The 16,511-nt window shown below is 39.4% G+C and overlaps 1 protein-coding gene across 1 annotated transcript; it reads left to right on the forward strand.

Annotated features, from left to right (window-relative positions):
• The first annotated feature begins 2,652 nt into the window (after positions 1–2,652).
• FSHB (follicle stimulating hormone subunit beta) lies at positions 2,653–5,899 on the forward strand. The gene is made up of 2 exons (XM_019738508.2): positions 2,653–2,811; positions 4,395–5,899. The coding sequence occupies exons 1-2, from the start codon at positions 2,653–2,655 to the stop codon at positions 4,623–4,625; spliced, it is 390 nt and encodes a 129-aa protein (XP_019594067.1). The 3' UTR covers positions 4,626–5,899.
• Positions 5,900–16,511: the final 10,612 nt, after the last annotated feature.

Here is a 16,511-nt window from a genome sequence, read left to right on the forward strand (position 1 = left end):
GTGTTTCTCCCAAAATCCAGATTCAGCATTCTACTCAGATGTCCTAAAGACACCTCACGCTCAGCTGTACTCTTTATCTTTTCCCCAAACACTACATCCACAGCCACCCGATTTCAGGTAATAGGAAGTTTATTCTTCAAGTTGCTCAAGGTAGAAACTTTAGAATCCTCATTGTCTCTTTTCTTTCTCTCTCACTCAATATTCTTCCACCATAAAATTCTGTTGGCTCTACTTTCAAAATATATCCAGAATCAGATTATGTTTCATTACCTCCATTGCAACCACACCAGTCTGAACAAATATCGTTTATCACCTGGGTTGCTACAATAGTATCTAATAGGTCTTCTTGTTTCTATCTTTGTTCCACTACATTAGCAACACAGCAGCCAGAGGGATACTTTTATATCTAAATCAGATCATGTCACTCCTCTACTCACAATCCTGCAATTGGTCTCATCTTACAAACAGTAGAAAACAAAGTCCTTACATTGTCCTAAAAGGTCCTGTAAAGATGACTGGTATACTTTTGAAGATTTGACAATCTAGTTTATTTTTCTTTTTTATTATTTTCTTTGTTTCCTTCCCTTCCTCCCCGATTCAATTACTCTGTTTTTCCCAAGGTTACATGCATACTCCGTTAATCTGGTTAATTGCCAGAACAGTGTCTTGAAAGAAACTGTTTCAGCCCTTAGACCTCTACATGCCAATAACCAGGCTGTAACTCCCTTGCAATTTTCTACCAGATGACCCATGAATCGCCCCCATGAGACCTGGTCCGACATAACATTATCTCGAAGCAAACCAGACCCCCCCAAGAGGCATTTTTCAGATGTCAGCACCCAGGAATCACCTAACTCCCCTTTCTTTTGTTCTGCTTCTTCTTACCCTCCTATAAGACCTTCTGACCAGTCTAGGAATGGGGAAGATGGCCTTTGAGACAGGAGTCTGCCATCTTCCCAGAATGCTGGCATTTTGAATAAAACTTTTCTTTCCACCAATGCTTGTCTCTCAATCATTAGCTCACGAGTGTCAAGCAGCGGAACCTGAGTTCGGTAACAGTCCTACCTGACTTGACTCCTGTAACATCTGTGACATCATACCCTGATATTTCCACCATTGTTCCTTTGCTCCAGACACACTGCTTAATTAATAAATATTTATTCAACAAATCAATCCTGGTCTCAAGGAGCTCATAGTCTACTGAGAGAAACAGAGGCATATAAATGATTACAAAAAGAAGATGGTGATTAAAACTATCTTCCATCTCCTATCCAAAACTCTGTCAGATAGATGTTAAAGTCTGAAAAATTTGCCAGGGGTGGGAGTGATGTTGGGAGACACGGGAAGGAATTTCAGGCAGGATGAATGCTGCACAGGCAAAGATCTGGAGAAATGAATCAACAGAATATTTAGAGAATTACAAGTAAAGCATCAAAAAATGACATTTGAGATAAGGAAATCTGGATGTGGGAGGGGAAGAGAAATACGGTTTACACTTTAGGTTGGAGTCAGATCATGAAAGACTTTCTATTTGTTTGTTTCTTCCCTTATAGCTTTTAATATGGCCTTGGGACACTTTATTAAATATCTATGTCTTTTTGATGCACCTTCTCAATAGGGCAAACGCAATACTTGGCAAGGATTGTGAATTCCCCGAGTTAAAGATAACAAAAGAAAAACCTAGAGTCACATTTAATTGGACAAAGTAAAGGAGTGGGTGTGCTTCTATATCAAATTTAATTTGTGCAAAAGCATCATCTCCAGTAACATTATTTGCCTTGATCTACTTCATTTAAACTACTTTAATAAGGCTTGATCTCCCAGTCTATCTAAACACTGATTCTCTTACAGCAAGCTTCAAGCTAACGTTGGTCTTACTAATACCCGACAAATCCACAAGGTGTTAGTTGCACACGACTTTCTATAAAAGGTGAACTGAGACTTAACTCAGTCTGAAGGTCTCCCCAGACAAGGCGGCCGACCACAGGTGAGTCTCAGCATTTACAGTTATCAAGTGGTGACAGTTAGTTTTGCAAATCCAGATTTTTCAGGATCTTGAGAGCAAATCTAAAGCTTTTGAGTTACTGTTGTGTAGAGACTTTGTGTTTGTCAACCTGGCCTCTTAAATATGGTTAATACACACTGTAGTCATTGTTAGCATGCAACTGACTTTTTATAGACCGATTTGCCTGACCTCTGAAATAGTCTTATTTTAAACAAAGGTGGTCAAAAGTAAATGCAAACATGTATGAGATGCTAAAAGTGATGGGTTAATTTCATAATACAGAACTTTCTTTTTAAACAAATAGAGTTCTTAAAAATGAGAATGAATGGACAACTATTGTCACAACTTCTTGATCCAGGGTCACCAGTTTAAAACAATCAACAGTGATACTCTCATCTTTAAATAACGCTCTGCTTAAATGATTATATGACCAAAAAAAATTATGAAGGAGGAGGAAGATAAGAAGAAATATTGGTTCAAGACACTAAGAAGAAAAGAGAAAGGAAGGAAAATAATTGCTGGAACAAAATGTGACTGGGGCAGATAGGTAGAGCAATTCATTTTGGTTTGGTCAACCTACACAATGATTACAATGCTTTGCTTTTTCGGTTTCTCATGGGCCTTAACAGTGTGCTTCCCAGTCTAGGATGAAGTCCGTCCAGGTTTGCTTCCTCGTCTGTCTCTGGAAAGCCATCTGCTGCAACAGCTGTGAGATGACCAACATCACCATCGCGGTGGAGAAAGAGGAATGTCGCTTTTGTATCAGCATCAATGCCACTTGGTGTGCAGGCTACTGCTACACCCGGGTAGGCACTTGCTTTGTGGGAAGTGAGGGTGCTGAGGGTGTGCCTGAGACCAGCTTCATGAAGTCCCACTTTATCAGTGTTTTAATTTTCCCAGAGAACAGCCATGAGTCCCTGAGCCAATACTGCCTGCGTTATGATTGGGGTTGATTACCATGATAATTAGTTTGGGCTTGGATTTGATTAGGGTAAGTTTAGGGAAACCTCAGATTTGATCTGATCAGTTTGGTAATGTGCCAACTCAGCATTTCAAAACCAATAAATGAGTTCTATGCTAGATTTTACATATAGATAGATAAACATCTAAACATACATTTATTTAGTAATAGAAAATCTACAACATCCCCCAAAGGGCAGTTTCTACGTGGATGATTTCTATGTATTCCATGTATTTCTATTTCTATGTAATTGAAGCCATATCTTTGCAATAGAGATAGTACTAAATTTATTTCCAAGCCACATAAAACCACAAACAGGCATGTTATAGAAATTGTCTTACTGGCCAGCCTGAATACAAATGCCAACGAGAGCCTGAGGACACAATAAATCCTTGCAGACTGTTAGAATCACAGTGCATCTACGAACACAATCACCTCTTTAGACTGTTGAGAAAACCAAGACACAGAGGCATAAAACCGCTAGTTTGTATTCACACAGTTTCTTTAATAAGGAGTCAGTTTAATAAAGAGGCAGTTTCTACTTTTTTTTTTTTGTCCCCTATTAGTACCTGGTTTTCTACACAAAATTACATTCTATAAACTGAAATTGAAAATAGGAACTTTTTAATGAAATATGCTTTATTGGATGGTAAATGAGTTTGGTCACTTTCCACTTATTACACAATTTAGTGTACCTTCTTAGGATACAGACCTCGTAGCATGATATTGAAATAAATTAAACAACAGTGCAAATAATTTTTTTACTAGACAGTGTTAGAATATACCTGTTCTGCCTGAATTAAAAGTTCTTATGTGAAAACTATGTATCCTTTGAAACTGAGAGCACTGCAAAATATAAAGCATTTAAGGGAGGGAAATGTCTACAAGACAGCGGAATATTTAAAATCTTATGTGAGCCTTCAAAGTCATATTATGCTAAGCATTAACATTTCACATTGTGTCTTTTTTGACCTTCTATAAACACACAGGGATAATGTATTTGGAAATATTTTCTGCGAAATTAAACTTCAGTGTTTTATGGTTTAAGTTGTCATTAATATAGCTTTTGACTAAGCGCAAAAAGTCAACTTAAAATTTCTGTCATATTTCCCTTTTTCATCATTTTTGTATAATATGTTGAAATTCAAAGATTCTCTATACTTTGAGAAAAAAATTAATGTTTTGATATAGATATAAGGAGTAGGAAAAATGAAGACATATTTTCTGTAAGATTTCCAGAAGAAGCAGGAAACGGTATAGCATATAGGTCGTTTACGAGACCATGTTTCCTTGGTTAGGAATTCCATAAGTGAGCTTTAATGGGTAAATGTTATAGCAGGCAGTATTAAATTCCTGTCTCATTTTGATTAAACTAATCAGAAACTTCCAGAATATTGTAACCAACTCTCTCCTTCCTAAACTCCTCAGGACCTGGTGTACAAGGACCCGGCCAGGCCCAACACCCAGAAAACATGCACCTTCAAGGAGCTGGTGTATGAGACAGTGCGAGTGCCTGGCTGTGCTCAGCACGCAGACTCCCTGTACACGTACCCGGCAGCCACTGAATGTCACTGTGGCAGGTGTGACAGAGACAGCACTGACTGCACCGTGCGAGGCCTGGGGCCCAGCTACTGCTCTTTCAGTGAAAGGAAAGAATAAGGAGTAGTGGACAGTTGGGGCTGCCTACCCTCGTCCCGAAGGACCAAGCTATCATCCATGTGCTGTGTGTGTACAACATGCCGGGCTGCAGGCCAGTGTGGGCTCGGGGATCTCAGACCCCACTGACCCCGGCTCCCCTGGCAGAGGGGGAGCTTGAGGGTATAGGAATTGAGAGTGCTGGAACTGGCAGTCTGTCACCACTCAACCCTGTATCTTAGGTCAGGTTCCATAAGTTATCAGTCTTACTTAACTTACGGACACGTGACCGCTTTCCTGTCTAGTCTTAGAAATCCTCTCACGCAATCCCTCCTCTTAGAGATAGGGACACCTATGTCCAGAGGGAGGAGACAAGATGGGAGTGGGTGAAAGTATAAAATGCAGCATTCTTCTGGTCCACTCCTGGGACCTCCTGAGCAGGGCCAGCATCTTCTTCATGACTGGAGCCTCAATGCCTAGCCATGCCTGGAATTTAGTAAGAAATTCAACAATGGCTTCCTTAAGGAAAATCAGATCAGAAAGGTAGGGGGTAGAAAAATACTGAAAAGATGTTTGAGTCTGGCTGATGAGGTGGCCCCCAGCAATGCCAGTCAGTCCATGCAAGTGAGGATAGCATTTCCACCTCACCTTTCTTCCTTTGGCACATGGAGTACTGGGACGGAAGGCACATGTCTGAATTGCTCAGTATAGATAAAAATTAAGACCTCCAAGCTATTACTACCAAGCCCTTCAGGTAAGAGCAAAAGCCAGAAATGTTCACGTGGGCCTGTGGAAATTAGCCCACATCTATTCCATCATTTAAACAAATTGAACAGATGCTGTAACACTCCTGAAAAACTCCCATTGCAAAGTAAAAACAACAAAAAACAAACAAACAAAAAAACAACACACAAAAAAACTATCCTACCCTCTGGGCTGGCATTCACTCTGTTGTAGAGCGAAGGAACTGAAACATTTGAAAGCAATTTCAGCAACTTATTAAGTATATTTACTTTATCTACAAATACATTTGTGTAAAGAAATAGCTCTTTTAGAAAAAAATTAGGCATGAGGGGAAAAAAACCCTGCTATTTCCTAGAATCCTCTCTATAGCAGTCTTCTCTTTTTGCCTATCCATTCTCTCCCAAATCTACGGTTTTTTTCATGAAGGTACATACTGAAATTATTTCATGAGTACCTCTCTTAGTTACGCACTTGTTTCACTCTTAACATTGTTTAATTTATTTAAATCTTATGTTTTAAATAGACACGACTCACTAGAGTGACAGATTTGCATTTTTTCACACGCAAGCAGATTATTTATGTGTGTATGTTTATACTATCAGTAAAAAAATATTAAAATATAATTCCTAGTGCTTCTGTAAATATTATCTGTGCTCACCTTTTGAAAATATTAAAAATAATTTGGTTGCATTTCTAAAAGTATTTCTTTTATTTAAATGTCCTGTCATTTTTTTTGAAGTCGTTTTCTGATTTAGTAAGGAAATGAAGCAAAGAGAAAATCACAAAGCAGGTGGGGACTAGAGATCCTCTAGTTCATTTCTTAAAATTTTAAGATGGAAAACTTGAGGGCCAAAGATGTTAAGATCACACCAACAATCAAAAAGACCGTTCATGGCAGCACCAAGATTAGAACTTTGGCTTCCTAGCTCTTAGCCCAGCTCTCCTGTGACTTCTATGCCAAACTAAGAAGTCATTGTGGCAAGGATTGATGCAAAATTGTAGCAATCAATAATCAGCTATGTCCATTCAAATCTGGTATTGATGGTGGCTGATAGCTATATTCTCTACAATATTTTAACACATTGAAATTAGGGCCATATTAACACAGTTGAATAAGATGCTCTAAATTATAACACAGCCTTTTCCTTCTCCCTATGCTTTTGGAAATCAAAACAATTAGAGGTAGTACAGGGCAATGGCTCTGTTCTACCTCTAATTGGAAGGCAATTGTTTTGTTAAGTTGTTTTATTTAGCTTGACCAGATGTGTCATCTTGAACAAGTTACTTAAATTCTCTGGACCTCAGTTTCCTCAACTATAAAATGAGGAAAATAATATTAGCTACCTCAGAGGATTGTGTTGATGACTAAATGGAATAAGATGTGTAAAGGGCTTAGATCAGTGTCAGGCACATAGTAATTCCTCAGTTAATATTAGCTGTTATGCTTTGAGACAGACAGTGTGGCAAGGGTGAGGCTTAAGTTAAAAAACGAAAAACAAAAGCCAGTTCAGGGTCTTTCTAGTAACCCCTCTGGGCCATACTTTCTTCACTTTTAAAATAGAGTAAAAATGGTAACTATCCCGAAGGGTAACTATAAAAATTAAAAGAAAAAAGAACACATGTAATGTGGTTGGAAATCCAACAGAAGAGCTATAATCCTGATGGATAGAGATCTCTTTCCCACTTAGCTAAAAAGGTTGAAATGCTAGGAAGAAGCAGTATTTTCTGCTTAAGGCACTCCCCCAGGTCAAACTGGAGTACAATCCTTTCTGAAGCAGCAAGAAAGAAACGTTGTGAGCCACCCACGTTCACACCAAGGAAAGGCCCATTTCCATGGGCCACCATTTTAGTTGAAGTCTGTATTATCTCTTCCCAGCATCATGGCAAAGGTCTCTGGGAAGTCCCCACATAGCTACAAGAATTATTCCCCTAAACCACAACTTGGAACATGCCTGAAAATGAATGAGATTCCCCATTACTTTGAGGATAAAATCCTAATCCTTGGCCAACACGTGAGGCCTGTCGTGGTCTGACCTGTGATTACCTCTCTGATTTCATATCTCCCTCCTCCCCATCCCCTAGAGGCTACTGCGTGCCTGGAGACTAGCTATGAGGGTTGACAGAGATTTGTGTGCCTTCCATTCCTGACTATGCTTATAACTGGTCACTAAGTCAGCAGTACTGAATTCTAAGTGATAAAAAATAAATAAATAATGCCAGTGTGTAAGATTAATAAACACTGAGTTCATGGGAGTTAAGAAAGAAGAATGGAACTAAAGAGAAGTAATTAGGTAACCTCAAACTATATCTATAATGCTTGATATCTTAAAATACGTCTAAGTCAAGAATATGGTATAGCACTAATATATTTAAATAGGGGAAAGGTCTATACAGGTGTTGCTTATACTTTTGTACATATTTTTGTACTTGGTAGTTAACAACAAGGCACTTTTATATGCTTTGTACACTTAATCCTAATTTTATGCCTATTATAAGAAAGGTGAAATGTGTCCTGTGCTAAAGTCACACAGCTAGTGTGCGAAGTCTCAGTCATTAATGCTCATTTAGGGATTGAGGCAGAGAATTCAGTGCACTCATCAAAATTGGTGCCTGCTTCTTCCTGACTGTAAAGCTGGACTACATTCCTCAGCTTTCTTCGCAATCAGGTATATCTACATTCTAGCCAATGGAATGGGAGAAGTATTATGAGATAGTTCCATACCTGGTCCATTAAATCCTCTCATAAGGGATTTCCATTCTCTTCCTGGTATCAGCTAAATGTCAACACCCTGGATGACCATGAAAGCTTTGTGTTAATAACAGAGTTATTATCAACCCAGATACCTGAATGTCTGCATGGAGTAGTGTGCGCCAACACCAACGACCCTTTATAGAAAACTGGATTTTTATGACTAGAACTGTTATTGTGAATAGTGTTATTGTATGGAAGTGTCCCTGCTTCATTAGTGAATGTTTGATGCATAGGGACAAGAGAGATAACTTGTCTTTTTCGTTCATGCGTTGCCAGAACATGAGGAGCCACATCTGGAATGACAGAACTATGTCACCTGGAAATCAAGGGCCTAGGACCAGACTTGGGAATAGATAATATCTTTGGAAAGGGAAGGAGATGGTTCCACATATGGAAGAAAGATAAAACTGTATTTGTTCTTAGATATTTGGACTGTGAGAGAGACTGTCATATGTTTACCAAAACTGTTTCTCTATTTTCCTGAGGTCATATCTAGCCTACTTTCCCCAGCCTCACCTGTGGAAAGGTTTGATTATGTGACTGAATTCTAACAATGGAAGGTTATCAGAAATGATGTGTGGTCTTGCTCATACCCACCACCATCCCCAGGTGAATCACGCTCTCTTCCCCTCTTAGCTGGCTGGGTGTTGATGCTTAAAGCAACCTTGGTAGCCACGTATAAATGGCAGAGCACCCATCAGTCTGTATCGCTGAGTGAACAGAGGACCCACATATACCCACACACCTACTCCTCCAGAGAGGACCATATCAGCAAGAAATAAACTTCTCTCATGTTAAGTCACTGAGACTTGGGGTATTATGTTATAGCAAGTAATGCTACCTTAACTAATATAGGAATCCACAGGGTTCAAGGAACTTAAATATTATGTTTCGTACTACTCCACATGAACCAAGTACAAAATTAGTTATTTCATATTGTTCACATATATACCCTAGAGCATGAGCTTCTGGTCAAAAAAGAAAAATAGATTTATTGATTAATACCTTAACTTTGAGCCTCTGTGTGTGTGTATGTAATTTCCCTAAAAGAAACTTCCTTCGTCTTTCAGTCTGGAAGTGGACTCAGAGAATGATATTAAAGAGCCTGCTGACCAGTGAACTGCTTCCCACAAAAAGGCCAGTCAGTGCCCCTGCCATTCCCCCGCTAAAGTCCCTTTCCCTGAGGCAGTATGATCACAGTTATTAAGGAGGAAATCCAGGACTCAGAAAGTTCTCATCACTTCAGTGTCTGTATACTATCTACTATGTGCCACTATTTCTCCAGAGTATTTTGGGGGATTCTGTAGAGGTACACCACTTGGCAACACTTGGCTAATACTTGGCTAAAAGTATTCACTGATACGGTTCACTGATATGGTTTTAAGGAAGCTAGGAACTCACATCACACAAGATAAAATGCTGCCTTTCAAATGGGATTACTTCAAAGACTCAACCCATCTGGGAAACAGAGACTGACCCTAGTGGAGAGGTTATATTAGTTAGACTAAATGCTAGAAATTAGGACCAGGGAGAGTGATGAAAATACAGAGGAGCTAGGAAAAGATTGAAGTTAAGCAATAACTCTTCAGTATATTTATTTCCATCTTAATATAATTTTTCAAAATCTAGAGCAAGATGTCTGTCCTCTATTAGCATTTCTTTCTCAGTTTCCAATGTGATGCTGAAAAGATCAGCAAATAACATTAATAATAAACAATCTGATGCATTTTGAAGCAATCCATAATGATCATATTTAAAGCCCATATACATAATAAAAAAAATCCATGGGTATTTAGACAATCAGCTAAGATTACATGATGAAAATAATAACTAATCATTCAGAACTAACTGAAATAATAGATATCGCATTTAGGAAGTCAGGTGCCCCTAAAATAAACAGAAAAGCAAAGGCCTAGCACACGCGTTAGACACAAGCGAGGATGAAAGATGTGGCAATGATGAGTCTACAGTGAAATCAGAGCTCTGAGTCAAGTTTACCACCCTCCTGCATGGAAAGCTTTTTTAGTGGTCAAGGACAGAGACCCATCAAGTTTCTTTACAGGAAAGGAAGGTGTTACTGTAACGATATTCGTGGAACTGGAACTAAAACTAGAATACCCGATGAGCTCAAGGTAGTCACTCTTGTTCAGGATTCCCCAAGATTTACTTCTAACCTGTCTTTCTTTTGGCAGACCAGCTCCAAAATTCTCAGCATGGAAGTGGCTGTTAATGACAGAGTCCTTTCAACAGCACCCAACATCCATCAGAACTTCTCCTTGAGTCACTTAGCTTAAATCCCCAAGAGAAAAGGTTTGAGTCACTCAAATATTATCTCTGTCTGGATAGAGCCCTTCACACAAGGCCATAAGGAAAGCCATCACGTACCCCAAAAACAGGCTTCTGAGTACCCTAATAGCAGGCTGCCTTCAGAAGCAGGATACAACCTCTGTCCCTTCAGTGATCCTCCATAAGCAAAGAACAGCCTGATGTGGTTTTCTTGAGCCAGGCGGAAGTGGAAAAGCAGTTTAACCTAGAAAGGGAAGCTGAACATGGCAGGCAGATTGATTGCCATAGCCCAAACAAATATGTATCTGAACTCACACCCAGTAATTGTAATGGCCTTGAAAAGCTCTAGGTAGTTGTTATGAATGTGAACAAAGGCGATCCATCCTTTTGAAGCTAGGCATATTGATCTGAATTCAGTCTATTTTCTGTACGTCGGCCCTGACATATGAAAATTATACGCCATGGTCATCAGCACACCAAACAAGCAGGATTCACGGAGTCTGATCCTAAAAGCAACCTTATTTTGTTCTTCCCTGTCCCTTTGAATTTGCTCAGCAGCAACTGTCCTTCTGCCATAGCATCACTGGTCATTCTTGGGTAATGAAATCTTCACTATCATTTCACAAAACCTCCAGGAACCCGAAACCTCCAACCCCAACTGATAACAAAAAATTCAAATAGCAGTTGGCATTAAACGTTTCCCATCCTTGGAATGTGTCTCCATCTGAGATTTCTCGCTGGCCCCTCTGGACTTGACTACAGAGCAGGAAAAAGAAAGGACCAAAAGAGATGATTGCATGCTCTTAGTACCTGATGACCGTTTGAAGCTGCCTCTTTCCTGAGCATGTGTCTGTATTCTTCAGGGATGCCTCTGCTGGGACCTTCCCGCTGCAATGCCCTTGACATGGGCAGTACATCTCCACAGGCTGGCCTCCCTTGATCCCCTTGGCAACTTCACCAACACTATACCTCCAGCCTCAGGAGAAAACCCTCCTGAGCAGGACACTTTAATACACAGACATTGCTGCATTGCTGACGTAGGTTTCCCATTCAGATCCCAGAATTCTTGAATCATGGGTCCAATATTGGAGAGGAAAGTATACATAGCATACCATGTTGAAGCCATGAGAAGCTTGAGCCACCTTCTCGACTTTTAGCTTTCCCAAGCTTGAGTCAGATACCAGTCATGCATCCACCAACTCTAGGAAACACACGTTGTGTCATGCTCTCTGAATGGCCACAGTGAAGCCTCCCACCTTTGAACGTGAAATAAGGAGAGGGCACCTCTCTACTTTGCCTCCTCAGCAATAGGATATAGAGTAGAAATTTCATACAAGCTTCTCCAAAGTATTCTTCTTCATAAAATCCTCTCATTTCTAACCACCTCCTTTAAAAAAAAATTTAATAAGGATGAGGTTTTCTAAGAAGTTTTTGGCCATGTGCTCTGATATTCCTAGAGAATGGTCTATCTCAGGGCTCATTTTGATGTCTGAAATCTATTATATCTTGATGTCATGAAACTCCAATGTTAACATCCTGTTACAGTGCCTGCTACATTGTGAGAAATCAATTGATCAAAAATGAAAAGAAACATTATGCTCATGATTTTCATTTTTGCCCTATCTTTTTTAGTCTGATGCAGGAACCATCCCCTAGCTGTATACTGATCTGCAAATCATTTTTTAATAACCTCTTCTTGATGGTTGCAAAAGAAATGTAGTGGTGAGTGCTTGTACATGACACATGTGGGAAACTGAAATGGAAACGATCTCTAGATAGACACAGGCACTGCGAGATAACTACATCGCCACCCAATGCAATTTCACCATCTCCTAAATTACATTTTCTCCACCAGTTCACTTAATATGCACCTGCAGGATGCTGTCTCAAAATTTCATTTTCCTTTGGGCAAAATGTTACATTCTTATCCATCCTTTAACATGTTTTATGTCCCTTTTTTTTTATTTTCTTAAATAAAAATTGGGACAAAGACAAATGCACAGAAGCTACAAGGAGGCACATGGGCCAGTGAGTAAAAAAGGAAGAGGGAGACAAAGCAGTTTGGGGAACTGTCTTAGCTAGGACTGCCATAACAAAATATCATAGATGTGGTGGTTTAAACAACAGAAACTTATTTTCTCACAGTTCTGGAGGATAGAAATCCCAGATCAAGATGGCAGTCAATCAGTTTCTAGTGAGAGCTCTCTTCCTGGCTTGTAGATGGACAGCTTCTCACTGTGTCTGCATATGGTGGAGGGAGTATAAGTGTTCTTATAAGATCACTACCCCTATCAGATCAGAGCCCCACCTTTATGACTCCATATACCCTTAATTACTTCCATTTTAAAGGCCCTATCTCCAAATACAGTCTATAGTCACACTGGGAGTTCGGATTCAACAAGTGAAGTCCATAATATTCCACATCTATTCCTCCAACATTCATGTCCTTCTCGTATGCAAAATACCTTCATTCCATCCAAGAGCCCCAAAAGTCTTAACTCATTCCAGCATCAACTCTAAAGACTTAAATCCCAAATCTCATCTACATATGATCTAAGTCAGATTTGGATGAGACTCAAGGTTAGATTCATCCTGAGAGAAAATTCCTCTCCAGCTGTGAACCTGTAAAACCAGTAATATACTTCCAAAACAAGACGGTATTACAGACAGAGGATAGACATTCCTATTCCAAAAGGGAGAAACAGGAAAGAAGGAAGGAGTGACGGATCTGAAACAAGTTCAAAACCTAGCAGGCAAATTCCATTTAACACTTTAGAATAACCTTCTTTGGCTTCATGTCCTGCCTTCCAGGCCCACTGGGGTGGCAGCAGCATCCCAGGACTCTGCAGAGTGGCCCCCAGCCATTCAGCTTTTTCAGACTCAGCCCCACTGTTCTCCGCAAGGGCCCTGCTCAAAGGGCTTTTCCCAGAGGTTCTGTCCTCTGAAACCTCAGAGGAAACAGCAGTACCCCCTTGGCCTAAGGTGCGAGTGTCCTCCCTCATGGGCTCTGAATAGCCTCTGGGGTCATTCTTTTCTTTCCTTGAAGAATAGCCCACCTTAGCGGCCATAAAGCTCTGTGGTGTGGTCCTGTGGCTGTCTGGCAGCCTTCTTTCATTCCATCGTGCTTTTTCTGTCCCTTTTACTTCAAATTGGCAGTGTCTCTGCTGGTATAATCCCATTTCCATTCCTGGTTCTGTCGAGATGGCTGATTAAATCCATGAGTTCCTCCATGATCTCTTTATAAAACAATTGTTCAGCTACACCCTTAGTATTCTCTTCAGCATAAGCTTTCTCGTTGTTTTGTACTACGGACAGGCTGAGAATTTTCCAGGTCTTCAAGTTCTCGTTTCTTTTTGTTTAACAATTCTTGAATTCATCTCTCACCTCTCACATTTTACTGTAAGCAGTAAGGAGGATCCAAGCTACACCTTCAATACTTTGCTTAGAGATCGCCTCTGCTAAATATTCAATTTTATAGTTTCCATGTTCCACCTTACACAAAACACTAGAACACGATCTAGGTTGAGTTCTTTGTCACATTATAACAAGGATCGCCTTTCCTTCGGTTTCCAGTAAACTTTCTCATTTCTATCTAAGACCTCACCAAAATGGCTTTTATATCCATATTTCTATCAACATTGTATTCATGATTATTTATATATTCTCTAAGAAGACAGAGGCTTTCTCTCCAGCTCTCCTCTTTTCTTTGAACTCTCACCAAAATTGCCTTTAACATCCATGTTTCTACAACTATCCCTTCATGGCAATCTTGGCTTCTCTTAGCATGTACCTTAAAACTCTTCCAGCTTCAACACATCACCCAGTTCCAAAGCCACGCCTGCCATTTTAGGTATTTATTACAGCAGCTCCCCACTTCTTAGTACCAAAATCCACTTCAGTCAGCTAGGGCTGCCGTAACAAAATACCATAGCGTGGGTGGCTTAAACAACAGAAATGTATTTTCTGTCAGTTCTGTAGGCTAGAAGTCCAAATCAAGGAGCCAGCCAATTCAGTTCCTGACAATAACTCACTTCTGAGAGTTCTCATGTTTCTTCTTATAAAGACACTAGTCGTATTGGATGAGGGCCCCACCCTTATGACCTAATTTAATTAATTACCTCTAATTAAGAGGTTGGGACTTCAACATACAAATTTAAGGGGGACACAAACATTCAGTCCACAACAGAAATGATCATATCACCAGCCAATGTAACATTATTTTATTGGCATTCTGCGATAAGACTAGCAGCCTCCATAGATGGCATGGCTAAATGTGAAAGCTACACGGTATTGAATTTCTTCTAGTGAATCACAGGTCATATCAGGGCCTTTTAACTTTAAGCTTATATAGCCTGCTGTGGTAGGCAGAATAAGGCCCCCAGAGATGTCCATGCCCTAAACACTGGCACCTACTCTTTACCTTACATGGCAAAGGGACTTTGCAGATGTAATTAATATTAAAAACCTTGGGATGGGGAGATTATCCTGGATTATGCAACATAATTACAAGGATTCTTAAAAGTGGAAGAGGGAGACAGAAGAGGAAAGTCACAAAGAGATGTGACTATGGAAGGTCAGAAAGATGCAATGCAAGAAGGATTTGACTGCCATTACTGGCTTTGAAGACAGAAGACGGAGGCTTTGAACTAAGAATGTGAGTGACTCTAGAAGCTGAAAGAGGCAAGAAAATAGATTCTCCTCTAAAGGAAAGAAAAGAACACAGCCTGACAGACAACTTGATTTTAGCCTAGTGAGACGGGTTGGACTTTTAATCTATACAACTATAAAATAATAAATTTGAGTTGTTTAACGCCAACAAGTTTGTGATTATTTACTATGGCAGCGATAGAAAGCTAATACACCTGTCAAAAGCTCTCATCCTCCTCCCCCAAAAGTGGGTCTCCACTCTTCCAGTCAAGATCCATGTCCAAAATCTCTGCTTTATATGGAATATGCCTCTGGCTATCTCCTGACATGACTGGCTATACTCAAGATACATGGGAACTAGTCAAAACAGTTTATGAGCTGTCCACACAATCCCATGATAGCCTACAAAGCAAACAGACTGGTGGAGGTAAAGACCAAAAGTCAGGATGCTTCCAGAAGATAATTTAATGTCTATTTCTGATACTAAGTCTAGAACATAAGCACTCCTTGGGGATAGGCACTACTTCTTGTTTACAGTTCTGTCTTCAGAGCCTAGAATTTCAGCACTTAACATATGGTAGGCACTCAAAAAATACTTGTTAGAATATTAAATAAGGTAATAATCATAGAATCTGATTGAAATTTGACAAGATAAGCCTGAAGATACTTTATGATTTTTCACTTTTCACTTTCACTTTTATTGTAAATAAACCTATTACATTAGTCAGAGATGTATTTAGTTAGTTAGTTAGTTAGTTAGTTAGTTAGTTAGTTAGTTAGTTAGTTTACAAGAGCTGGAAGCCCAAGCAAATGAGGGAATTTGTAATACACATAATTAAGAAGGGCTACCATAGCACTAGCTTCGAGTACTCCTGAATCCAGGGCAGTTCTTACACTAGGTTCCGCAGAATCCTCTCCCTTGTTTGAAAAATAGTTCCATTACTAAAATTGAAAATATAGATCACTAAACTAAATAGACCTGATGACTTCTTTCTCTACTAATAGTTTATTACTTCATAAGAGAATGTTACTTGCTCACCCAGGCAAAACAACATTAAAATGTTTTTCCACTTGCATATCTATAAGACCTCTCTAAAGACACATTAACAAACACAATTTACTATATGTGCTCTTAAAGACATTCATTTCCCATCCTTAAAGTCAGCAGATAATAGAAAATTATTTTTAAGTGGATCATTACAATATAAATTTGAATATTCTATGGGTAAAATTATTTCCCTCTTCTTCCTTCTCTAGGTTTTAGCATTAATAGAAACTGTGATAAATATAATATTCTATCTTCTAACATCCTATCATGTGAACAGGTGCTGAACTAGGTATTGTGAATATGATGAATATATTTTCTGAACCAAAAATTGGTCTGAAGTACATCACTTTAGCCACTGACTTTAATATCTGTATGACTACTTATTGTTAGCTCTGTAATTAGAAATCACATATGCTTGCACATATTAATACAG

The sequence above is a fragment of the Rhinolophus sinicus genome, linkage group LG06, assembly GCF_036562045.2.
Source record: "Rhinolophus sinicus isolate RSC01 linkage group LG06, ASM3656204v1, whole genome shotgun sequence".
NCBI lineage: Eukaryota > Metazoa > Chordata > Mammalia > Chiroptera > Rhinolophidae > Rhinolophus > Rhinolophus sinicus.